Raw genomic sequence first — 26799 nt, 5'->3', positions numbered from 1 at the left:
GGAATAGTATGGATTAGGGAGACAATTACCTTTTGTTTAACTTGGTATGTATACAACTGATTGACTGAATATAATTGAACAGGTTAAGTGCCTGTAAACTGACTAAGCTTGTTCTGTAAACATCATCACTGCTTTTAGAGTTTCTATTAAACTCTGTAAAGGCCTAACAGATGACAGATTTAAAAAAAAAAGTTTCACAGACACTAAATGTTGATGGTGCTTTTTAATTTCTTCTTTCCTTAATTTTAGACAACACAACTGTGAATTTGACACATGGTCCATACAAATTCACCTCTGGGAATATTGTCCACAGGGCACACACTGATGTAAAAACAAAGCAAACTTCAGTGAAAATCTTCTTCTAGAGACTTGAAAGCCAGGTCAAGGGTCTGTCCAGTAGACAAAGAATGTCTTGACTTGTTCCTGCAAGGAGATGGAACATGGTTCAGATCACTCTACACAGGGATGGGCAACCCAGCATGCAATTCATCAAATTACATTCTATTAACTAAATAATTATAGTAATAATAGTGCATTTTGTACACATTTCTAGCATGTGCTATATGTACAACTTCACCAACATGGGAATGATTGTCTCTGTTCATTTTGTAGTTTATAACCTTGTATTTAAGTCACTTCGACTCTTTAACAATGATCTTCCTGCCCCGCATAAGTGCTGTATGAATCCAGTCCACCAGAGATGTGGGGAGATGTTTTAACGGTGACGGATCACCCAGAATAAAAAGACCAAGCCTAAAAGGAATATCCTGGCCTGTTATTTGCCTTATATTCTCATGAATAGCACACCATTGTCTTTACTCTAGTCTGGGGCATCCCCACAATACTAGAGATGGGACGTTCACGAACTAATCGAGTCTTTCGAATGGCTCTTTGAAATGAACGATGGGATCCGGTTCGCAGTAGCTGGGAGCCGTTCCTTTCTAACGAACAGTGGTGTAAAAAGTACTCAAATTCTTTACTTAAGTAAAAGTATCAATACTGCAATGTTGAAATACTCTGCCACTAGTAGCAGTTTGGAATTCAAAATGTAAAGTAGGCTACACAAGTATTGGTATCAAAATGTACTTAAAGTACCAATAGGCCTAGTAGAAAGTAGCCTACTCATTATACAGAATCCCATTTCACAAGTTTTCCAATGAATAAAATGTAGAAAAATCATTAGAAAATAGAAGATCTACAAGCTCACAATGCGTCGCAATGCATTATATGCCTGTATTCCTCAAATTAATCTGACCTGCCATGCTATGCGAGCGACAGTCAGAAAGTATAAGGAATGTTCAATTTAGTATCATTATGCAAACCTAAAGGTAAGGTAGTCGGCTTCAGGTTTATCAGTGGATACAGATTAACAATTGTATGAATGTATCTGTAGGCTACAGATACTGATAATGTTACCTGTAAATGCAGTGAATTATGTCCATGAACATCTCTCTGCCACACATGTTGTAAACGCCTCCTGGTTTCTCCTACATCTCAACCTTGAGCCTGAAAACAGGGTGATCCCACACTGTTCAAAAGACAGCCCATATGTCAGGAAACAGTAACAGTTAATGTGTAAACACAAAAACACATTCCACTTCAACCAACAACGAAGGATTTTTATTTCATTTTTTTAAAATAATAATATTGTCCCTTATTCAATCCGAAAACCCAAGGTAAGTTGGTCAGCAGAAAGCGCAGGGACATTAATTTTGCATCTCAAATAATAAAATCTGGGTTTCCCACAAAAGAGGGTCCAGACTGTCAAGGATGCGGCATGTTTGTATATCTTAAGGACTACATTCAGTCAACTTATATCTGAGGAGTTAACTTACAAACTTGTACCATGTTTCTGTCCTTACTCATTCATGTAGACCAGATATACCTCTCCATGTTGGAGAGGTTTCTGCAGTACTTAAGTTGTATCATCAGGTTTCCCATCTGGGCTGATGCTGATTCATCATCCATCTGTCTGAAAGCCTGGAACAAAAGAAGGAAATGTGATGTCTGCAGAAGTTGGCTATACACAACTACACTATGATTATGATTTTGACCGGTAGACATTTTAAAGCGTTCTTTAAAGTTTCATCACTTTGTCCCCCAGTTCATCCTCAGCCGGAATTTGATCAAATACAATTCAAACAAATAATTTTGTATTTGAATTGAAAAATACAAACGGGACTAAACATGCACTCCATAAAGATCATAACATTTCACAGATTTTATGTTTTCATATGGTGCAGTGTAGCCATAAACATGCAAAAACAACAGTGAAAATCATTTGCTTTTGTTTCTGTTTTTATTTTTATTTTTCTTGGTCACATTCAGTCCTGTCTGTTTAAATTAATGTTACATGAAAGTAAAAACTAATCGTGATATGTTTAATAATGCTATAACTAATCATTGTTTCTTTGTAGCCATGTCTCACCAATATTTTTTTTAAAGAAGAAAAAATAAAATAATATTGAATACAACAGAAAATCATTATGTATGGGAATTGCCAATAAACTAATAAAGATGAAAATCTAAAGACAAGATTCTTTATTAGCCTAACAATTCAGGTAGTGAAAACAGGCCACAGGTCATCCTCAGCGGAATTTGATAGAAATTTGACAATTCGTCAAATAATTTCATATTTGGATTTTAAAAAATACTATGGGAGTCTTGGGACTAAACATTAACATGCCATAAAGATTTTAATATTTCACGGATTTTATGTTTTTATAAGGTAGTGTGTAGCTAAGCTAGCCACATAACATGCAAAAACAGCAGTGAAAATCCTATGTCTGGAAATTGAATAAACTAAACCTCGCGTTCCCAGGCTTTCCATTCTATTTTTAACCATTGCCATCCTTCTTATTATAAACTCTATGATCTGCACACATATCGTTTCGGTATCCGCTCAGTCTCTCTAGACCGGATACGCAAACTGCAAAAGCAAATTTGCTAGCAACCATATGCATAAATCCTGTGATGTAGGCTACATTTATTTAGTCTACTCTAGATCGAAGAAGAACCGTCAGTCAGATCATAACCGCAGGGCCCCCGTACTTACAGGTGATTGTGTTCACGAAACTGGCCATGGTTTTGGATCTTTCCCTGCACAGATTGCTCCTCGTCCCCAGGCAGGCAGCGTAGGAAAAGGACGTGAACATGGCGCCCTCTCAATATAAAGCCCCCCGATTCTTCGTCGTATAACAGTGCCGTGCGCCGAAAATAGCAGATCTACCAGCTCACAGTGCGTCTGCCAAAAGTGCCAAGTGTTGTGACCAGTTGGTATTTAGATCTACTAGTTACAGTTAGTTGTTAGACCGGCTGAGCCTGTTTTCGGCGAGCGACACCGTCATACATAAATTAGGCATAACGCGCCTGTCTTTCAGGGAGCTCACAACAGTTAAGAAGAAGATAAGATAATAATAAGAAGATAAGATAAAGATATGACAAGATAAGTAGCCTACTTTATTGATCCCGTTGGAGAAATTCAGCCACCAAGAGACAGTTGGCGCAGAAGTTAAAAAACAGATTAGCCTACTGTAAAGGCAAGGGGAAGATAGGCTACTGTAGTTTTTTTGGTGTCAGGCATAATCGCCTATAACATTTTCGCCAGGTCTTTTCGCGGGGCACTTTTGCCGTGGAGGAGAGTCTTTTCACCTAGGCCTACCTGTCTGAGCCATTTCGCCCATACCCTCAATTCTGCTGTCAGACTGTCCATGTTTTCATATTATCTCTTTGTCTTTTAAATATTATAGTGACTGTGACAGTGGTGTTACATGTCAAACCTATACACGGCTATCCTATGCACTCCATAGTAATCACATAAATACAGAGCTATTGGAATCAGGTGCGCCCAAATAATTAATTAATCCATGTCCCGATACTATACATTCTTTGGTGCAGTATTGAACAGTATTGTAAAATGAACAGTGTTGTAGGTCTATTATTGTTTTAACATTAGGCTATACAAAATATATATGTAGGCTATTAGCCTATATAGGTCTATATAAGATATGCTACACCTAAATAGCCTATAGAATCAACCTTGCCTGTCAACAGGCATAAAAAAACTATTTTGCATTTTTTTAGGAATAAAATGTGATGTAAATAATAAATGTCAAGTAAACTGTTAGATTCACTTGACACCACTGTCACAGTCACTATAATATTTAAATGACAAACAGATAATTTGCAAACATGGACAGTCTGACAGCAGAATTGAGGGTAGGCGAAATGCAGTGTTGTAGTGCTAAATTTGGAAGTGTGGGCACGCACCGACGCACGCGCGTGCACGCACATTCATGCACGCGCGCCAATGCGCGTGCACGGCACGCGCGCCAATGTGCACGCGCATCGCGTGACGTTTTAAAACGGTTCTGTAATGTGATGCGCTGCCGCCAGGCACGTGCGCACATACAGCAAAGGGGGCTGGAGCCCTTAACTTTATCAACAGAATTGTCCACCAAAAGGCCCTTCAGCCCATGCCTCTCTAACATTCTGTGCACTCCCTGTCTGTCGCCTAACAAAACGGCCGCAGCGAGATGCTCGCATGTAGAGCAATAACTTTCAATCGAATGACTTTAAACTTAAAATAGTACAGTGTCCAAATCAAAAGTGACCATAGCAGTCAATGCTAGTTAGTGCAACAAGTTGATATAGACCAGTGGTTCTCATTCTCAACCAATAATTTGATGACCAGATCATCAGCTAAACCATGCAAAATAGCTGCACAACTGATATTTCCAATTCATTAATCCATTCTCAAATATTCTATTACCATCTGCTGTGTCAATCATGCTCATTTCAGCACGGCAGGCGAGCCTATTTCAACCAATTGCTGGGTCAGAACGACCTGTAATATAATATCAATATTTCCTAAAGACTTTTCACAAGAGATATTTCACAATTCACATGGTTAATGCACGGCGGCATAACAGAACCGTTTTAGGCTTAATATAATAGTTAATATAGGCATTATGTCTTACCTAACCAGCCCTCCAATAAGAATAAGACATGTTTATTTACTCACGTGTAGCACCACGTTGCCGTTGTACAGACAGTGCTGGTAAAATACTTGGGTAGATAATCCATTAAGGTAACAAAAATTCACAACAAACAAACAAACTGCTGCAGGCTATGAACCGCTTAACGTTTGAAGAAGTAAACACAGACACATAGTTGGTTGGTTGGTTGGTCAGTGAGTCTTATCCCATAGCCCGAAGGGGCAGTCAGCTTGCTGGTTGGTTGGTTGTTGCCTTGTTGGTTGTCATGGCAATATTACAACCAATCGGTGGACGATCTGCTCTGTACTTGCCTGGCTTCTGCACTCTGTCTGCGGTACTGTAGGTACTTGATGACAGACCAGCAGCCAGCCTGCCGGCACGCGCATCACTTGTGCACGCGCGTCAATGCGCGTGCACGCGACGTGAGAGAAGTGTGGGCACGCCGTGCCCACGCGTGCCCCCCCCACTACAACACTGGCGAAATGGCTCAGACAGGTAGGTGAAAAGACTCTCCTCCAAGGCGAAAATGCCAGGCGAAAGGACCAAATGCGTGTAGGCGAATATGTTATAGGCGAAAGTGCTGGTGACCGTTTTTTTAACAGCTGCAGCCTGCAGCATGATGGACATGGACAGCTGATGTCTCTCGCTCTCCATGCTGTTAGGAACAGTCTGGAACACTGACAGTTTTAACCCCCGTTCATTAGAAAAGAGAATGTGTCAAAACTCAAAATTGCGACTTTCTTGCAAAAAAGAACAAAACTAAAATGGGCCAACAGCGACAGACGCGGCACTTCTTGACTTCAATCAATCCCACGACAGATTCTAAATTCAGATTCTATTATGGCGCCATCTGGTGGTTAGGTTTCAATCTCATTGAGAAAAGAAAATATTAGATTTATCTGTGGTGGGAACTTCGTGGTGATTGAAAAACAATTCTGTAACGTTCTAAATAATAACTATATATTTGTTTACTGGTAGCCAGGCCTAGTTAGCCGAAGACTGCTGAAGACGACACTGTTAGTGTTATCATTAGGCTAAATTCACGGCACTATGTCTAATAAACCCATTAGACATAGTGCTAATGCTCTTTGAAAGTGCCCACTGCCCATATTTTATAGGCTAAACCATCCATGTGGTTCCCAAACTGTTTTAGTTTCCGACCCAGTGTTTGGGAACCCAACTGGTATGCAGTAGGCTATGTGCGCGCGCGCATCCATGTGCGTGCTTTAGCCGACGCGCGGACCCGGCCTGCTTCTGTCAAACCAAACAGGATTGTGACGAGCAGCTCAAAGATCATCTTTACAGTTACAGAGGAGGCTGCAAGATTTACAAACTTTTTTTTGACATAAATCGATACTTCCCTTGGATGCGTGACAATGTTGCCGACAAAGAGCACTTGAAAGTAGGTATCTGGCTTCATTTCAGTCGGACCGACTCTTGTTTCTGTCATAATTCTGGTCATTTTGTGTAGCTTATAATAATTAATTAGACTATTTCTTTGTTGTAAGTGAGATTGAAATAGAAACTAGTTGAGCATCATGGTCTTGGCCTATATGTGCAGTCATACAGTAGCAATAACATAAAATGTACTAATTTGAAGTCATTTTCTCTTTCCATTGCAACTAAAGCAATTTGGGTCATCTTTCACAGGAGGGAAAAGTGAAAAACTAAAGAAAACAACATTATGTTCAGATTTGGTCGTAAAAAGGGTAGAGGAAAGGACGAAGGAAAAAACGGTAAACATAATTCAGGTAAGACCATTCAAGACCATGCATTTGAAACCCAACTATAAGTATAACATCTGTCATCTCTCCCTGAGACAGTCCCCTGTAATCCACTTAGTGTTTCATCATATTTTCACATGTTTTCATGTCACTGATTTCAAAAACCTAACCTATGCAGTTGTTGCATTGGTTAGGCTAGGCCTATTGATTAATTGATTGAATATAGGTACTTTTATTAGAAGTTTGCATAGGAAAACGTAAGGACAGTACAGTTCACTGATACAAGTCAACTAAAAGGATAAAGACCACAATAAGAAAGCTTAAATTGGGGTCCCTTTTTTCTCAATTCATACACTGTTAGATAGACATACAGTATAGGCCTTCTGTTTGTTAGTACACACATTTTGATTGCAGGTTGTTCGGACAGATGCTAAATAGTTTTTCTTTGCACCATAGCTTGGCCATGCATTTGTTTGTAGGTTCATGGCATTTGCCATTTACTCTGATCTTGCACTTGTCAAGTGGATGAGAGCATAAGCCACTGCCAAAACTGATAATTATAAGAGGCCTAATAATAGCCTATACTAGTAGTTATAATAAGTATAATAATAACAACAATATTTTGGAAGACAATTTACAAATCCTTTTGTCGTATCACTCGTATGTCGTATTATGCGATGACTTGTATTATTTGAAGACACATTTCATATTCTCTTCTCTGGGGTGATTTAAGTGGAACCAATTCAATTAGCCTAATTCATCAGTTTGTTCCTGTCCTTCACACAGTGTGTCAGCCCTTCATTTAAGTGTGTCAGGAGAAGTTAGAGTAGGTTAGGCAAACATGTGACCTACAAAGAGCATATACTGAAGCATGCTGAATTAAAAACCAAAAATGAAGGCTCAGAGATGCTAGCACATGAAATGTAATCAACACATTTCACATGTAGCCTACATGCTTTATGTTATGCAAATTATTAATTGACCCATCATCCCACCCCTCCTCATTTGTAATCTTTGTTTGCCACCACCACAAATTGTGTTTTGAAGGATGGGGAATGTATTATGACTTACAGTACATACAGTACATATACTGATCTGTATGGAATGATGATATGCAATTTGTAATCTCTTGTGCTCATCTGCAGAAAAGAAGAGAAGAGAAGAGAATTTAAGGGGTAATTCAGACCGCTGTGTATTTTCTACAACATAGAAACGTTTAATGTCATTGTGAATCCTTGATCTGAAGGCTTTAAGGGCCACATCAAAAATTTTACAACCCAAGTTCCAATTTAATGAAGTTGAGAACATAATAGAAATGATGTTGGAGTGTGTTTTGTGTTTTTACATGTTGTTTTTGAGCGGTGGTCTCGCCGCTCCTATACGTGGCCGTGTGTGTATCCGTCTATGTATGTGGGTCCGTATGTAGCCTAAGTACCCCTGGTGACCAGAGAGGTGCTGTTGAGTCTAGTCTGCCCTGAGCATCAACTGCAATACCAGTGGTGGCCTGAGTGACATGGATGGATGGATGGCTCTCTCTCTCACACGCAAGCAAGCTTGTTAAGACAGTCAGGGAAGAGAGATAGTGTGTTAAAGTTTAACATTTGTGTTAATAGTTTGATTTATAAGTCATTTGCCTTGTGCCTTCAAATATTAGTGCTGTTAGATTGTGTTTACTTAAATACCAGAACGCTTGCACCAAAACACGGTCACCTTGGGCATCTATCCAGCGGAATGGTAGAACGGTCTCTGCCTGGTATTCCTAAACGTAACCTCGGTAAACTATGTCTAAATGGTTAAACCTAACCTAACCTTAACCTCAGTAAAACGGTGCCAAAACCTAACCCTAGTCTTAATCTTAACCTCAGTAAAACTATGACCAACAACTTATTTCTAACTTTATCCTCAGTGAAACAAATACAAGAGAATACAAGAACAGCCCCACCGAGCGGTCGGCGTGAGGCCGGCGGAAAACAAACGAGGGCGAGCGTGTTTTGGGGCGAGCATTCCGGTTATTACCGTTTACTCATCTTCTGAGAGTGTCATGGTGCCCTTCACTGTGGAGGGGCTGGTAGACAAGGTAATTGACACCTAGAGCATTCTTAACAAGGTGGTTGACATTAGCTGGAGGGGCCGGTCTGGTTAGAACTACAGGGCTGTAGTCCATTGTAGTCCCGGAAGAACTGATATGTACACCTCTGTGATGTCACACGGGGAAGGAATACATGATCAAACACATGTGCATATCTCCTTGTATGGGCCTCTCTGTCCTTGATGTTAGCTATCTCCATACGTGGAGTTCCATGCTCATTCGGACACTCATACGACACTCATACATAGGGACCTACGCACAAAGCCAGACATAGGACTAGGAGCGGTTAGCACCGCTCAAAAATTAAATTAAATAAAAACACAGAAAAAAAACCTAATACAAAACACAGTCATACATCATGTTTATTATGTCCTCAACTTCATTAAAACAGGATTTGGGGGAAGTTCCCCTCAGTCGATATACTGTGTAGCAGGACATAGCGTCCAGTACTAGGGTGAACATGCTGCTCATTAATATTTTATAATTTGCTGCTCTTGTTGGCAAAAGCAGTGAGAACAGGAGAGAAATGTGTCAGGCTCATTAAAATTGGAAGTTTAAAGTACATGACCATGTATGGATATGGACCTTTGAATAATAGAGAGATATTACAGTACAAACTTTGAGACATTGTGCTTGTTGCTCCAGGCACAGTCAGTGTGCTAATTTTCCAAAATGATCAGTCATCTGAGGACTTATTTAAGTATGCTAAACATGGATTTGATTGCTAATGTAATCAGTGACAACTAAGGCTTTTATAATTATAATCATAGAGTGTGTTGTCCTCCTTATGACGATTTCACCCCACATTATCTCTCAAGGCAGATTTACTATTTGCATAAAGTTTAATCAAATGAATTCCCTCGTGGCATTAGCAACTTTCCATGCTCTTATTCAGTCATATTGTTGCTGCCGGGTGGAAACCTTGTACCGGTATGTCCAAAACTGTTCCTTTTTTTATTATTCTAAAAACGAGTTAAAGTAATGAAAATAGCCGATCTACAAGCACACAACGCCTTGCGATGCGAGCTGTTGTGTGCTTGTAGATCAGCTATTTTCACTACTTTTGTGTGACACTTTTGTATGATGAAGTAGGGCTTTAATTTACGAAAAAACATACACATTTTTAACTTGGAGATACGAGGTTTCTGCCGAACAGTGACGATATCTACTGCAATTATTGTTTTCGTGGCAGGCTTCTGATTGGCTGAAACGGGGGTAGGGTAGCACACAGTGTTAATTGTTGAGTGTTAATTCAACTCTGAGTGAACAAATGGTCCTGTGGTCCATTAGGTTCCATGTTGTATACACACTCAGCCTTAAAGAGGTGGTGCCATGATTCCCCCCCCCCCCCCCCCCCCCCCCCCCCTATAAAACATGATTATCAGGTATTATGATTATACTAGGAGGAAGATTTTTTTCCAAAAAAGTATACAGAAAGAGTTAGAATTGGGTTTTTATGTGGCCACACCCCCAGTCCATTAAGTATGCATGGATGGCAATCATGGCATGGTGGGTGGTGACCCAGCTGATATAGCCACACCCCACAGTGTAGGGGAGGAGTTGATACTGTGACATACTTAGTATCTGTGTTTTTTAACTGACACTTTTCACCACAAGGTGGCAGCCTCCAAGAGAAAACAAACAAATACTAAGAGAATACATCATTTCTAAAAAAAAACACATAAGGGGGTCTAATGAAGTACTTTCAACCTCCTAGACACATGAAAAACAGAAAAAGTACAAAACTATGGCACCACCTCTTTAAATTAACTTAAAAGTGTACCTACCATTCTCCCCCCCTCTCTCTCTCTCTCTCTCTCTCTCTCTCTCTCTCTCTCTCTCTCTCTCTCTCTCTCTCTCTCTCTCTCTCTCTCTCTCTCTCTCTCTCTCTCTCGCGTTCATTCCCACTCTTCTCTCCCGTCCATGTACTGTAGGTCCTCATGGTGCCTTGCAGAGTGCCAGTGGCAGGATTGTCACACACCTCCAGGATGTAGGCAGTGGCAGGACTGGCAAAAGGACGAGGTTGACCAAGGGTGTGTCCATATCCTTGCCTTCCTCCCCTCAGCTTCTTCACCAGTCTTACATTTTACCCTCACACTCCTGCGCCAAGTCCCCAGGTAATTTGATTTTCCCTCTCAAAGACAGTTACTTGCGCCAGCAGAGCGCACAAGTATTGCGTTCGGCTGCCTAGGTAGGTAGGTAGGTAGCTGTGTGTGTTTAAGCCCGTAGCCCTATCAGGGACCAGCATTTCTGGCAACATCATTAACAGCCAATGAGGAACCAGCATTCCTGGTGATGCCAGTGGTGATGTCACTGGCACTGCCAGTGTTGATGCCAGTGGTGAGCGCACCTCATGGCGCCATACATGGCCTACTTGTGCACAATGCGCAAGTTGGCACCTCGACAGAGTGCAGTTCTAGTTGATACTGTATACAATAAGACAGTGGTTCTCAAAGTGGATTTCAGGGATTCTCTATAGGTTCCTTTATGGGGGTCTAAATTCACCCATACAAGTCCGTAACTCTGACAGTATACAAATGGACCCGTTAGGGTTCCATTTTTATACTGTCAGAGTTAAGGAGAGACCTTGCAATTTGCAAGTTTGAGAACCACTGCAATAAGATAAAGCATCATCTTATAAGATGCATTTATTTTATATTCATCTATATTAGTAAGATGGTGCATTTTCAGGGACGGATCGCACAGATTGTGTGCACATCTAGCACCTGTGTTTAGGCCAGGTGCAAGTCATCAAGGCAAGAATAAAATAGAAGGTTTAAACATCTGCACACTGGTTTAAAGCTCCCAAACAATTGCATTAATGCCATGTTTCAACCCTATAGGTCATCCTCAGGCAAATACTATGGGGCCATCAATACAACTACTGTACACACACCCCAAGGCCCAAGTACATATGGCAGATTCTTAGATTAAATTATTAATAAAGTCAATCATTAGAAAAACTGTTTGTGAACACTAGGGGGCAATATGCAGCAATGAGTAAAACCAGCCATTCAAACCAGCTCAATGATTCAAACTAGTATGTATTCCAAAGCTTGCATGACAACTGCAAGTAACATGCCCGATTTCAGTAGTGCCATATTTATTGAAATCTCACACCTCTGAACTGATCTTTTATTTATTTGTTATGAATATGATGGATAAAAATCATCAAACTGCCACTTAGAGTGTAGACGCACGCGAATGCCATCTATATTTTGAATTACGCATGCAGCTTTCACAGTGCGAATGAGGTGTGGTCCAGTTAAAGTCGGCACGTTTCAGTATTCTGAGCATGTAATTCTCCCGAATGACCTGAATGGCAACAGGGATGATGCCCTATATGTCCTTAAATGCCTCACAAACACAATCCATAGATTAAATATAAAACACATCACGCACTGCAGGCGCATCCCTGTTCCTCCCCTCAGACGGACACATTAACTTTACTCAAGGCAATAGAAATAAAACACACACAGTGGATTGAACTGTGTGGGCTTCTGCATGTGTGCATCAAATTCAGGGCACACGCTTTACTCCTGGGACACACAATTCAAATTCTGCACCGCAGATCTCATCTGAGGAAGGCTTAATCTCTCTCTCTCTCTCTCTCTCTCGCACTCTCTCTCTCTCTCTCTCTCTCTCTCTCTCTCTCTCTTTCTCTCTCTCTTTCATATTCCTCCCTATCTCCACCCTCAATCCCTCCCTCCCTCCTACCACCACCTCTCTGGCTCTCCCCTCTCTCCCTCTTCTTTTGCGCTGACTAAAGGACTGATAAGGAAGCTGGAGCATGTGGACAGCTCTTCTTACCCCAGAGAAGCTCTTGTCTTTGCCTCGTGTCGTGGCAAGGCAGCCCACAGAGGTGAGAGAAGGACCGCGAGAGAGGATGATTGCTTATCTTCATAGATCTGTTTTACAGGGACTTATCAGAGGCTGAATAAGCATGAATGTTTGAGATAAGAAGAGGGGGGGATATGAAAGGCAAGAGGAAGCTAGAGAGAGAGAGAGAGAGAGAGAGAGAGAGAGAGAGAGAGAGAGAGAGAGAGAGAGAGTGTCTGTGTGTGTGTGGGGGGGGGATTGGATTTAGTTTCCCATATTGAAATATAATCGTCATAGAAAGATCATCAGGCATGTATTTAATCCTCACTGTGTTTTCCATGTTCATTGTGTGTGTGTGTGTGTGTGTGTGTGTGTGTGTGTGTGTGTGTGTGCGTGCGTGCGTGCGTGCGTGCGTGCGTGCGTGCGTGCGTGCGTGCGTGCGTGCGTGCGTGCGTGTGTGTGACAGTGTGTAAGTTTTTAATGGTTTTAGTTATATTAGTGATGATGGTTTAAATGCCCTGTCCCGTGCAGCATTTTATGTACTGTGTGTTGACACCAGAGGGCTGCCCTGAGGCTGTACAGTTTGTATGAAGCATCTTTCATTCTAGTTGCCAGGCACCTCTCAGCTTCCTGTTTCCAATGGCAACTACTAGGCTGGTTTGATGGATAGCGCTGGACATTCAGTTTATCATCTGTCTCCATATTACTCCAGATTGGGTCTTACGGCTCTGCTGACTGAATGCCAAAGTTTTCTCCCCCCCCCCCCCCCCCCCCCCCCTTTCTGGTTTACATCCACCCATTTACCAAAAAATGACATCAAAATCAGTTTATTGTCACATCACAGGTCTAGGTGTAAGACAAATTTTTGTTATTTCTATAAGACAGTTAGTGGTTCTTAAAGCAGGGCCTGGGGACCCCCAGGGGTCCTTGAGGGAGTTCCAGGGGGGTTACCAGTTAAATGATGGATATAGTTATAGGAACCAAATGGACCCTTATGGGTCTGTAACTCAGAGAGCGTACAAATGGAACCAAATGGAAATGGGCCCTATTTGGTTCCATTGTACACTCTCAGAGTTGATTTTACAATATAGAAAGAGATAGAAATGCCATTGAATGGGGATCCATAGCCTAATGAATATCAAACTGGGGGTGCTAGAGCTGTACAAATCTTCTCTTATGGGGGTCCCTGGTGTATCTTCTCAAATGGGGGTCCGCAGGCTAATAGGTGTCAATTTGGGGGCCCTTGGCATGACACAGTTTGTGAAGCACTGCTATAAGAGAAAGGGAAGAAGAAGAAGAAGAAGAGGGGGGCTAGGGGAAGAGAGGGAGAAAGATCAATGTACAAAATACAAAATATCAGAATATTTACACATACAGTAGTACAGTATATCTATTTACACATACGGTATGTACCTGAGGTAAGACATACTGTAAGACATTGTCGTTGTCGGGTGGAAACCTTGTAGGTCCAAAACTGTTTGTTTTGTGTTTATCATTTTTAAAATGATTTAAACTGGTGAAAACAGCCGATCTACAAGCACTGTGCTTGTAGATCGGCTGTTTTCACTACTTTTGTGCAATGGCCTTGTATGATGAAGCAGTGCTTTACTTTGCGAAAAAATGTACAAATTTGAAACTCGGAGATACGAGGTTTCTGCCCGACAGTGACGACATAGAAGTGTGTGAGCACACTGTAGCAGCAGATATACTGTGTGTCATGTGAAGTGAATCACAACACTTGACAAAGGTTATTATTTATAGATGAAATGGGGACTGCAATTACGGTTTTGTCTTTCAAAGAATGACCTTGATTTATACCAAGCTCCAGCCATTTCAACGTTGAAAGGAAAGGAGGGGACGATACCATTTGTTCCAAAAGTAGTGATAAAAAACAACTAGACAGAGGGAGATGGAGATTTGAAAGAGAGACTGAGGAACAACACAAGAGGTCTAAAAACCCAGAGAGAGACCTAGCCGAGGCGTGAGCTGTTCTCGCTCACACTCCACGTTGGCGTGCACATTGCTCAGCTGAATACAGCATATAGGAATGAGACACAAGAATCATTGGATTGTTACTGTGTAGGAATGGGACAACAGAGCGAGTGCCATCAATTCATGTCGCTTCAGGAAGGTGGGTGTGGACCATGGAAGAGTCGGGAGGTTAGAGGTCGCGGCATCAGGGAGCTTTAAACAGTGATAGATGAATGCACCGCATGCTCTATGTCAGGCCGGTCTCACTGGGCAACTGCACAGCTGAGGTGGAAGCGAGACAGTCAAATGGCCGGTTCATTGACATTCACAGTCACGTCTCTCAACCGAGCGTGCCGGGCAGGTTGCATGCACATTGCACACACACAAACAAACTGAAAAAGCCTCTGCCTTTGCATTCCTAATCAGGGCAGCTGGGGCTATGCTGACCTGTTGGATATATACATTACATACCATGTATGTACATTACATTACATACAGCACATTGAAGCAATAAGCCACAAGAGGCATGTGGTTACCTGGTATTTTATAACGGCTGAGAGGCATGGTGAGACACAAGGCAAAGCCGGGTGTCTCCAACCCTCTGAGGCTCAACCGTTATAAAATATAGGTAACCATGCCTCGCGTAGCTTATTGCTTTTCTAAAACGGTTACAATATGGCAACATGAAAAATCATAGACATGTACCAATTAAAACTGTTCTATTTCACTAATAATTCACTACAAGAAAGTAGTTCCCAGCTTTTTTGCCAAAAACACAGGTGCAGATAATTGGTTTTAGAATACATAGTATACCTGGCAGAGGGGGGGATGTACAGGCTGTGATTCAGGATGGGGGAGACTGGGGAGGGGGGGTGTTTAGGGGTAGGTGGGGGTATTAGAAGTTGAGTTGGATCATTTAATCTGACCTACCATGTTTCCATCTCCCCATTTATCCACCCATCTTGTGTTCCAGACCTCCACGTGGAGCCCAATCAGGGCTCCTCCATTTGTACCCAGGAACTGATGACCAGACTGTGCTTCTTACTGGGAGAAGAAGCCCCTGGCACAACACGCTCTCTAATGGAGGACCAGAGGGAAAAGAAGGTGAAGTCAACCTCTTTTGCTGCACTGATTTTGTATCCACATTGCCTTGAAGATGTTGCCTCTTTTGTTTTGTTTTTCAAGCATCTCATTATCAGCCTGATGATTGATTTGAAACGTACTATGCCTTTGGGTGAAGCAGGATGTACTATAGAAGCTGTATCTGTTTATTATGCGGTTAATCAAAAGCCTGCAGCACAATCTTGACAGTCGGCCACATTGATTCTTATACTAGCTGTACCTACTACTGCATGGCTCCGATCCTACAGTCGATGTCTTTTTAACCCTGCACCGCTGGGTGACAGACAGCTATTGTATGCTTACATCTCTTCATGTCCGTGTCTTTGCATTGCTCAGCCTTGGCCCACTTTCACAGCCTCATTCTACCACCTGAGCTCCAGATTCAGTCAGTTACACGGAGATAGCAGCGAGCCTCATATGAGGAATGTGGGTTGTCCTGGCTAAGATAAATGACGGTGTGGTATAAAGGGAATAACGCTGAGCTACTTTGCCTTCCCTGCCTCGTCTCCTTTCCTTACAGCCTCAGGATAGCAGCAATGGTGGCGTGGTCAGGATGAGCTGACCAGAATACAGTACATAAATGGCACAATCAGAGCACAAATTGCTTTTTAAATATTCACATTTTATTGGGGTACTATTATGATTAACTTTCTAAGGTTATTTAGAAAAGATTCTTTCATTCTTTTATTCTTTTAACTATCTTGTCAAGATAAATCTATGTAGGGACATTCAAAACTTGAGTGCAGAGATAATATGCTTGCCTAAGGCAATGAGCCCTGTTATCTCTTGGGGGTGAAGAGACACTGAGACAGACGTATCAAAGGCACAGACATAGCGAAGTTACCCTCTGTTCTTCTCACCTTTGTGTGCTTTGTGTGAATTGTCTCCTTCCTTTTTGAGCGGTGCTCCTGGAAGGAGCTAAGCTCCAACATCTGGCTTTGTCCGTTTGTCAAAAGTTTGTTGTACGCCCATGGTCACATTGGCCAAGCTTTGCGGGATGCGAAATGAACTACATCTGGCCTACATCTTTGTCCAAAGTTTGTTGTACGCCCAGGCCAGGGTCACATTGGCCAAGCTTCGCTGGACGCTTAATGAAATGAACTCATAAATAGCTCACTTTTTCCTTTTTTCTTTTTTTCATGTGCAGTGTGATGCCCCAGCCCAGGGGGGGAGTCCCAGCTCCACTCTGACCTGCAGTACTACATCTCCCTTATCAGAGAGCCCAGATTCAACGCTGAGCACTGGTACTGGTGAGCCACCAGTGCACCAACCTCTGCCCTTGCCCCCTTCTGGTTCCAGCATAAGCCCCTGTACTACCCTCTCCGCCCCTGTGCCCAGCCCGGTCCCCTGCTCCAGCCCTGGACTCGCATCTGGAAGCAGCCCTGGGCCAGTTCCAAGTCCCTCTTCCACTCTGGAGAGCAAGGATAGTGGGATTATAGGTGAGAGTTGTGATGTCTGTTAGAGATTATTGGGTCAGCTACCGTTTGGGTCAGCTAATAGGAAAAGTAAAAAGGGGCGTGTCATTTTTCTAAATATTGTGGTTTCCGGTTGTATATATTCTAGTGGGCTCTCTACTTGTCTGATGCTCTTATTTGCTTACTGTTAAACCCAGGTTATGGTTGAGAGTTGTGGGGTTAGATGTAGGTTCTTGTCAGGTCTGTCCTACCCCATAGCTAGCTCTTAAATGTTTTGTGCCTGTACAACTTCAGCCTCAAGGCTTCTGCCTTCCTCCTGTCAGAACTGGGACACTGCTGTCTTTGTTGCTTATGGGTCTGATTCCCCTAAAATAGGGCATATTCGCTCCCTAAATGGTGTTTGTATTTATAGTTAAATACAAAAGGGTGAAGGGCACATGCAGTGCAATGCAACCCTTTGGTTGTGATACTGTAAATGCAGTTGCATGCCTGATTAAAATCTAAAATGCAGTGGAGGATTCCTTCCTTGTTGATTGAACTGCATGCCCTTCAGAATGTCATTTCCAATGCCCTTTACAGATAAAGCCTATTTATGGCGCATTTATAAAGGAAAGGGAGCAGGTGCCAGGAGAGGGGATATTACTTTTGCTGCTACACACAGCAGATGGCTGCTCAGATGGCTCAGATGAGCGTATCTGGGAAGCTCTTAGTGTCTTGGACCATATATAATGGGCGAGCGGATGGTAAAAACAAAAATACTCTTTTTGTATTTTTCCTTTCTCCACCACACTCTCTGCCTGTGAATCAGCAACCGTCACGAGTTCTTCTGAGAACGAGGAGCGCAGCTGTTCCAGTGGGGATCTGGCGAAAGATGATGGAAAAGTAAACAGCACTGGAGTTGGTGGGAGTGCAAATGAGGATCCCCCTCCCAGACCTTGCAGGGACAATGCACCTGTCCCGGTAGACGTCCCACTCCCAACAGACGAGGCCTTTCCTAATCCAGACATCATGCAACCCAGGACTCCACCCCCGCCGAAGAGGCCCCTCCCACAACGGCACACGCACAGCACCTCATCCCTTGTGATGCCCCGTCCTAACTCTGTAGCAGGTGCAGTAGGTTCACCTTTTGTCTGGGCACCGTGCATTTATGAGATCATTTGCTTTACTGTGTTGTAATGGAGCTAATGGATATCACTATTATCTAATCATTTGGGCAACATAGTATTCTTAAAGGAGTAGTTCACCCCCAAAAGAAATATTTTTTTTTGTATTTGTATTTGTTCCTAAGACAAAAAATTGATTATAGTCAATTTACTCCCATTGATTCCGGATGGGGACCCAAATGCATTTGGGGCTCCATCCGGAATCAATGGGGGTACATTTATTCTAATCCAATTTTCATCTTAGGAATGCGACAGAAAACAAAAAATATTATTGAACTCAAGTCTCCATGGTGTGAGACTGTGAGTAATCAATTGACAAAAGGTCAATCATATCGAAGCATGTTGTTGTTGAAGAAAATGGTGCAGCAAAGTACTTAATTAACTTGCAGTCACAGCTTCCTTCACACACATGCTAGTGGTGATTGACAGTCATTATTATACTTTTCACAGGAGTAAAAAACATGCTTGTTATCGGCAGAGCTGTGTCAGGAGATCAAAGAGAGAGAGCTCTGTGTTAACAGCTCATTAGTATACCTGGCAGGCTTTTAAATAGACTATTTACATTAATGCCACTTCTATGCTAACAAATCCGTTGCAAAGTTAATAAACATAGATTAATCAATTAATTGATAGAAAAACATAATAAATAGATAAATACAAATATCAGGTTAGGTACAAAATACATAGATAGATACAAATAAAATAAAAAAGATATTATTATTCTTAACCCATTTGTAGCCGATCCCGAGAATACTCGTGAAAAATACTCGAGTACTCGGAGTGCCGATCCCGAGTATACTCGCGTAAAATACTGTATATAGAGTAACGCTGGCGTTCTTACCCTATGGTCCGTTGGAAAGTCCTGGCACGATTGGACTCGCAGATTCATCATCATCGCGGATCCACGTGCACAAAATAGTAATCCATGGAGGCCGACGGTCAATCTCATCTTTAATGTCCATTTTCTCCAAAAAACACTTTTGAAGCCAAGGATGGCATTAGATTCTCGCTACAATAACGTAATAACAAAGGCAACGATCGGCCATTACAGCAACGGCATGGGATGACGATCGCTTCCGTTGAATGACATCATGACGTCAAACCGGAAATGTTTACGCAATCGACTTCTGGCCTTCAAAATAAGAGAATGGCCGCGGACGGAGCCTGCGAGAGGCACGCTGGACATTTTAACCCGTTCATGTCTGGAGCACTAAATGGGTTAATTAATGGCTGGGCTGGACCTTTACAATCTATCTTATCACCTGTCATGGTCTCCACCAGGCCGAAGGCGTGACCGAGACTATGTTTTCGCCCCTATCCGTCCGTCCGTCCGTCTGTGCATGTGTCCGTCTGTTTACAGCTAATCTCCAGCACCGTTGGCCCAAGAAACTGTACACACACATACTCCCTGGAGGCCAGAGCAGAACCTCTGTCCCAAATGTTTCACATGGGCCTGTTATAGCGGCACCAGGTGGACATTATTTGACTATTTGATTTTGTCCAAGCATCTCACAAATCTGTACATATTATCAATCATGTTATCATCCTTATTTTTCATAGTTTGCAGGTGTGGTCCGTTTTGGACAAAATCCCTCAAATCATATGAATCCAGTGTTGCAGTGAAAACTTTGCACACACTTTCCCACTAGGCCAAGGAAGAAATGCCATCCAACATTTTTCAAATTTGCCTCATAAAGGCGCTATAACAGGCCAATTCACGCTTTTACCTATAACTGGACTGATTGGCGTGAAACTTTGCATGCACACTCCTTAGAGGCAAAGGGAAAACCTCTTTCCCACATTTTTCACATCTGCCTTTTCTAGCGTCACCAGGAGGCAGATTCTTTCTAAAGAATACTTTTTGATATTACTCACAGATTTTGTCCAAACATCACACAAATTGATGCGGATCTGTCCAATTTTTCATATTTTATCCTGATTGGCTAAGATTGGCATCTGAAGTTTGCAGGAGTGGCAAATTGCCGTGGAACCTTGCATGCACATTCCCGACTAGGCAGAGGAAAAACCTCTGCCCCCCATTTTTCACGTTGGCCTATTATTGTGCCACCAGGAGGCCGATTTTTGCTAAATACATAGCTATTACTCTTACTGATTGTGTTCAAACATCACACAAATCGGTACACAGTATCTCTGTAGTCATGTCATCAAGACGGATCTGTCCGATCTTTCATATTTCCTGATTGGCCAACTTTGACTTCTACTACCTGGCTTGGCAGAGGAGGAGCACATTTATCTTGTTGTAGATCAAAAAGAGGTGGTTTCCCACCCCTGCTTTACACAGTGTGTTGAAGTGAGTGACACAATGTTGATGGCTGATTGATTAACTGATTCAATGAACTGAGGTGGCAGTACTCAGTAAAAATGTCAGTGTTCATTTAATCCTTGTAAATCCAAATGGACCCCTGTAAGGGCCCCATAAGGGTCCATTTGGATCCATTAGTACGCTCTGTGTATGGGAACATTTTCTACGTTCCACATTTTGTTTCCAATGCAGAGGAGGCATAATTTGGGGCATCTTAAGTGAAGCCGAGGGGAACATCACTGCACCGTGTTCTAGTGTTCTACTTATCACTGAGGTCGGATGCACACAGTGAACACTAACAGTCTACCGCTTTCTACCTGGTGTCCTCATTTTGGGCATGTCATTATAATCGGAAATAGATTTTTTTAATTATTTATTTTATCGAGAAAATAGCAGATCTTAAGCTCACAAAGCATTGTGATGCGATGTGTTATGATCTTGCATATATTATTGACTATTTTCGCCATGTGATACCGTCATACAAATAAGTATGAAACTAAAATAAAAATCACACACCTAACAAAAGTTTAATTAACTATTCCACATAAATGGACCTCTCTAAACATTAATAAACATAACTTTTATTTACAAATGTCGACCCTCACACCAAAATGACGTTCAGTAGGCACCGGAAATGTACATGATTTATTTATTTATTTTACAGTGAAGTAGGCGGTAACCAATCCGTTCGCCCTCCCGGCCGTTCGCCCTAATTTCTTTCCACCGACCTCAGGCTGACCGCTAGGTGGGGGCGTTTTTTGTATTCTTCTATTTGTTACTGAGGATAAGATAAGAAACTAGAAATACTGTTCCTTCGAAACAGTGTGGGCTCGCTTCCAACCCAACAAATAGGATACTTTAAGGTACTGTAAGGTACAGTACCTTACAGTATTGTACTGTACCTTACTATACTGTACTGCACCTTACTGTACTGCACCTTACTGTACTGTACTGTACTGTACTGTACTGTACTGTACTGTAACTTAATGTACTTTACTGTACTCTACTGTACTGTTCCTTACTGTACTTTACTGTACTCTACTGTAACTTACTGTACTTTACTGTGCTCTACTGTACCTTACTGTACTGTACTTTACTGTACTCTACTGTACCTTACTGTACTGTACTGTACCTTACTGTACTATACTATACTGTACTCTACTGTACCGTACTGTACCTTACTGTACTGTACTCTACTGTACCTTACTATACTGTACTTTACTGTACTGTACTCTACTGTACTTTACTGTACTCTACTGTACTTTACTGTACTCCACTGTACCTTACTGTACTTTATTGTACTTTACTGTACTTTATTGTACTTTACTGTACCTTACTGTACTTTACTGTACTCTACTGAACCTTACTGTACTTTTACTGTACTCTACTGAACCTTACTGTACATATTCTATGTGTTCTAGAGGTGTATATTGAGTGCATATACTGTAGGTTAACAATCCCAGATCACATCTGTCCTCCACTATGTCTATAACCAAGGCGTTCTTCTTTGTGGCCACTCCAGACTGAGGAGTGGAGCATGACTTTTATTGTGTTTGTGGATCTGATTTGAAAATGCATTGGTTGTGATATCTCCCTGAAAACCAACAACAACCACTAATACGGCTGATTGTCCCTGAGGGTTCTAGGATATATACTGTAAATCCCATTGCCCGGGATCCTAAAACCTTATTCTTTTTAAGTAAAATTTCTAAAACACTACAAAACATGTCTCAAAGACAAATACAAGCAAACGTCTCCACAGTAATGTACACGTGCGTGCGTACATTGTAGATCAACTTCATACTGTAGCAGTATTAAGTGGTCCATATATGTTTTTTATTAATAATAAAATCTGCAAAGTAACAAGTAACTGAGGCTGTCAAATGCTGTATTTATAGTAGAGTATATGTAACAAAAATGGAAAGTAGAGTAAAAGTACCTCAAAATTGTACTGTAGGTACAAGTACTTGTATATACTTGAGTAAATGTACTTGGTTACTTTGCAGCACCAAAGAACAGCCAATGACAGACGGGCCTTTAATCACAGCTGTCTCAATCAGTAGAGTGGAGAGGGACATTTATAGATATTTGTAGTTTTAACTCAGAATATATACATCACAAAGCTTAGATATTTGGATCAAATCAGAGAGCAGACCTGTGTGAACGCAATGATATAGATAGCATATCTGAAGTGTGAACACTGCAGCCACAGCGCCTTAACATAAACATGGGTCTATTATCCTTCTCTCCACTCTGTCCCCACTCACTAAACCCATTGTAAATGCATTGGGTGCTTAAAGTTAAACATTTTTATTTTTTTATATTTATACTACAAAACATTTCAAAACCAAAAATACAAGCACACGTGTCCTCAGTAAGCTGAACACATAAAAATTTGAATGGTGTTGAAAGGTGTAAGCGTTTAAGAGATGAATCGCGCCAAAGTTTTGAGGAGATACTGACTGACTGACTGACTATAAATAATGAAGATAACATACGTGTGCTCGCCTTCCAGGCGAGCCCACAATAAGTTTAGGGTTAAACAGTTTAGAGTTACCAGCCAGGCGAGCCCGCCACTGCAGAATAGGACCTAAACTCTGTATAAAATAGCTAATATGACATGAAGAGTGATGTTAAGTAACTATAGTACATTTACTCAAGTACTGTATAAGTACAATTTTTCTTTTTTTTTTAACTTTACTTTACTTGAGTATTTCCAATTTCCAATACTTTTACTTCTACTATTCCACTACGATTATTTGAAATCTTAGGTTTTAACCATTTTGCCGAGGTTACGTTTAGGAATACCAGGCAGTGAGGCAGAGACCATGTACCGTTCCGCACGGAACGTAACAGACTGGTATTCAAGGACAATGGCCTACTCTGGAACCATGCAAGTCAGGAACCCGGTTGGGTTATGCTCTACCCATTGTACCCGACTCTCTGTTTCTGGTGACGTTTATCCTTGAGCGCAGGACCCTGCAGCACTCCTTTTTCAGCATTCCTTCCTCATAGAGAAACGCTATGAGCTGCAAAGGATGTTGCGAAAAACAGACTGCTAAAATGAATGTCACGTGACTTTAAGTGGTACCCCCTCCTGCTGTGTAGCCTTTTCCTTTCTCTTCAAAACCAAAGAGGAGCTCCCCAAGGAGTTCTTCAACAGCAATGGCTGACAGTCATCACCGTCGCTAGGACAGCTGCTGCTTTCATCTGGATGTAACGGGGAAGCTTCTAACAGCCTTGTTTGGCTGTTAGAATGGACTTCTTTTTAATGAGATGATGAGATGGCCTACCGTATGCTACTGGGCCTATAGCATGTACTGTATATCGTCACTGTCGGGCAGAAACCAAGTTTCTAATTTGTACGTTTTTTGGTAAAGTAAAGCCCTGCTTCATCAAACAAGACTTTCGCACAAAACTAGTGAAAATAGCCGTTCTACAAGCACACATCGCCTCGCGGCGCGAGGCGTTGTGTGCGTGTAGATCGTCTATTTTCACTAGTTTAAATCATTTTTAAACGGTTTTGGACATAGAGCACAAGGTTTCCACCCGACAACAAAGCTGTACTGTATCACAATATACACATTTGCAGCACATTTACAGCCTTCAGCCACTACAATATATTACATATTACCAGCTTTTAATGCCTAGCACGCACAATGACACTCCCATGTTGTGCGGCAACGGGAGAGATCTGAATATTGTGTGATTAATCTTAAACTTAGCATTGCACGGAAGGATTCTTAGGGACGGCGCTTGCTCATTTCTCCGAGCTGCAGCCACGCTGTAATTGCTGCTTTAGAGCTTTTAGTCCAGCAACAGCTCAGAGAGTAATGCAGCTGCCTCGCATGCCCTCAGATTACCCGAGACTGAATCAGGGGTGTCACAAGGGGGGGGGGGGGGGGGAAGTTGGACTGAGTTACTAGGGCCCAAGGTGGAGGGGCCCTAGTAACTTTAGCTATTGAAAAATAGCAGATCTACAAGCTCACAGCACGGCACACCGAGAGCCGCGCTGTGAGCTTGTAGATCTGCTATTTTTTAAAAGTCGTGAAAATGTGTGCAAATCTTTGAATATGTGTATTTTTTAAGTGAACATTTGTAACTCAAATTTTGCTTCTGGGGGGTCCCTGGAACTAAATATTTTGAGATGGGGGTCCGTGGCCAAATACATATCATTTTGGGGGTCCTTCACATGAAAAAGTTTGAGCATCACTGACATGGAAACATTGGTTTCTTGCACACATTTTCACAATTTAAAAAAAATAGCAGATCTACAAGCTCGCAGCGCAGCACTCGCTGCGAGCTTGTATATCTGCTATTTTTCAATAGTTAACATTCATGGGGGGCCCCACAGTGAATCCTTGTACCCAGGGCCCAGAATTTGGTGTGACGCACCTGGACTGAATTAAGCAGTGTAGTACACCATGACCCTGGTGTGACGTCATCATACTGGCCAGGGATGCTGCGCTTCCTCATCTGTTTCCTGTTTTGAGGGATTGTCTGCCAATATCATTTGAGAGAGATGACATGCAACGGGAGTCTGTCTTATTTTATCCCACTCTGTGAGGATTAGAGGCTACAGTAATGCCATATTGTACAGGCAACGTTGAGGGTTGATTATGTTATATGGTGCACAGTATGATATGCTTATGCAGCATACATACTGTATTGCAGGGGTGGGCAACTTTGATGATGGCGAGGGCCACTATTTCCACCTTCACTCCAGAGGGCCACATTGCATATTGCTATGTCCTACTTTGTCATTCTAGTATCTCATACAAAAGAAGCAAAAAATAGCAGATCTACAAGTTCAAAACGCATCGCGCTGCGATGCGTTTTGAGCTTGTAGATCGGCTATTTTGTGCTTCTTTTGAATTGGAATCCTGAATAATTTTGTTGTTATTTTTTAATTGGAATCCTGAAATGTACCATTTTGATTTAATTTCAAACACATTTAATTACGGTATATACTCATGTTAACTTTATGAACCTAAATACATTCAACATAAAAAAATACATTTTAATACTACTATACTAGACAATAAGCTACTAATATAGACTGACGGAATTAAAGCAGGTCATGTTTGGAATTATAACAGCTGAAATCAATAATATATCAGTATTCCGATATGAACCTGTGGGCCGCATTACGTGAAGGTGGGGGCCGCATGTGGCCCCCGGGCCGCCAGTTGCCCATGTATGCTGTATTGGATGACAGCTAGTGAACAATGAACGCTTCTGTCAGTCTTCCTACTCACATTCCTGCTTGTTAGTTATAAGTTGTGCACAGTAGAATCCTCAGTGTTAATTCCACTCTGAATGTATACACGATTTTTCAGAGTTACAAACGGAATAATTAGGGGGCACGGTGGCGCAGTGGTTAGCGCTTCGCCTCACAGCTAGAAGGTCCTGGGTTCGATTCCCGCTGGGGGGCGCTGTGGGCACTGGGGGCGTGTTCCTCCCTCCGCGTCATCAGCGCCCACACCCTAGGTGGGGTTGGCGATAGGGCCTTTCTGTGTGGAGTTTGCATGTTCTCCCCGTGTCTCCTAGGGTTGATACCCTCACAAAAACATGCAGTAATCCTGGTCTCAATAAATGCCTCCCCCTGGCCAGCCGGGGCGCCTGATGGAAGAGAAAGGAACTGGTTGGAATAATGTGTTCCTTCCACGTGCTACGTCCAAACCAGGGAAATCTCCACTGTCAGGTGAAAAGAAGCAACTTGGGCTCCTCATGCATAAAAGGAAGGAGGTCAGTCCGTTGTCTCCCCAGGCACGGCAGAAGGAGAGCAGAGCCCAGGATTACATAGGCAATTGGCACTGGGTGAAAAATGGGTTACAAAATCGTGGGATAAAAAGCATTAAAAAAAATGGATAGGGGGTAGAATGGCCGTCTTAGAACACGGAGGGTTCGCGAAGGGTTCCCAGTTCGATCCAGGGCTCCCCCAGAGTTAGTGTCGAAGAGCCCTTGAGCAAGACTCTGAACCCCTAGTTGCTCCCGATGAGCAGGTTGGTGCCTTGCATGGTTTCATCTGCCATCGGTGTATGAATGGGGGAATGTAATGGACAATCTCTGTAAAAGCGCCTTGAATAAAGGCGCTATATAAATGCACCGTTTACAATTAAAACATGATATATATTATTATTATTATATCATCTGGATGTACTGTAGTTAACTGC

The 26799-nt window shown here is 42.1% G+C and overlaps 1 protein-coding gene and 1 long non-coding RNA gene across 2 annotated transcripts in view; one reads left to right on the top strand and one right to left on the bottom strand.

Annotated features, from left to right (window-relative positions):
- Window positions 1–208: 208 nt before the first annotated feature.
- Window positions 209–3138, bottom strand: LOC308288337. The gene is made up of 4 exons (XR_013962190.1): window positions 3056–3138; window positions 1836–1980; window positions 1417–1506; window positions 209–423 (listed from the first exon to the last, which is right to left on the bottom strand). It is a non-coding gene; the product is annotated as an uncharacterized lncRNA (long non-coding RNA).
- Window positions 3139–8452: 5314 nt separating this feature from the next.
- LOC308288818 (protein TANC1-like) overlaps window positions 8453–26799 on the top strand; it is a gene marked incomplete at both ends in the record, with an annotated part of 72126 nt that continues 53779 nt past the window's right edge. Inside the window, 6 exons of the mRNA XM_080730295.1 lie at window positions 8453–8495; window positions 10745–10927; window positions 12580–12672; window positions 15574–15704; window positions 16870–17161; window positions 17946–18245. Of these exons, the coding sequence (XP_080586421.1) occupies window positions 8453–8495; window positions 10745–10927; window positions 12580–12672; window positions 15574–15704; window positions 16870–17161; window positions 17946–18245 (1042 nt within the window). The remainder of the gene's footprint in view (window positions 8496–10744; window positions 10928–12579; window positions 12673–15573; window positions 15705–16869; window positions 17162–17945; window positions 18246–26799) is intronic.

This window comes from Nannobrachium achirus (assembly GCF_963921795.1).
Source record: "Nannobrachium achirus genome assembly, chromosome: 7".
NCBI classification, from domain to species: Eukaryota; Metazoa; Chordata; class Actinopteri; order Myctophiformes; family Myctophidae; genus Nannobrachium; species Nannobrachium achirus.
The sequence above is the reverse complement of the archived record's forward strand: the minus strand, read 5'-3'. Positions and strand labels throughout refer to the sequence as shown.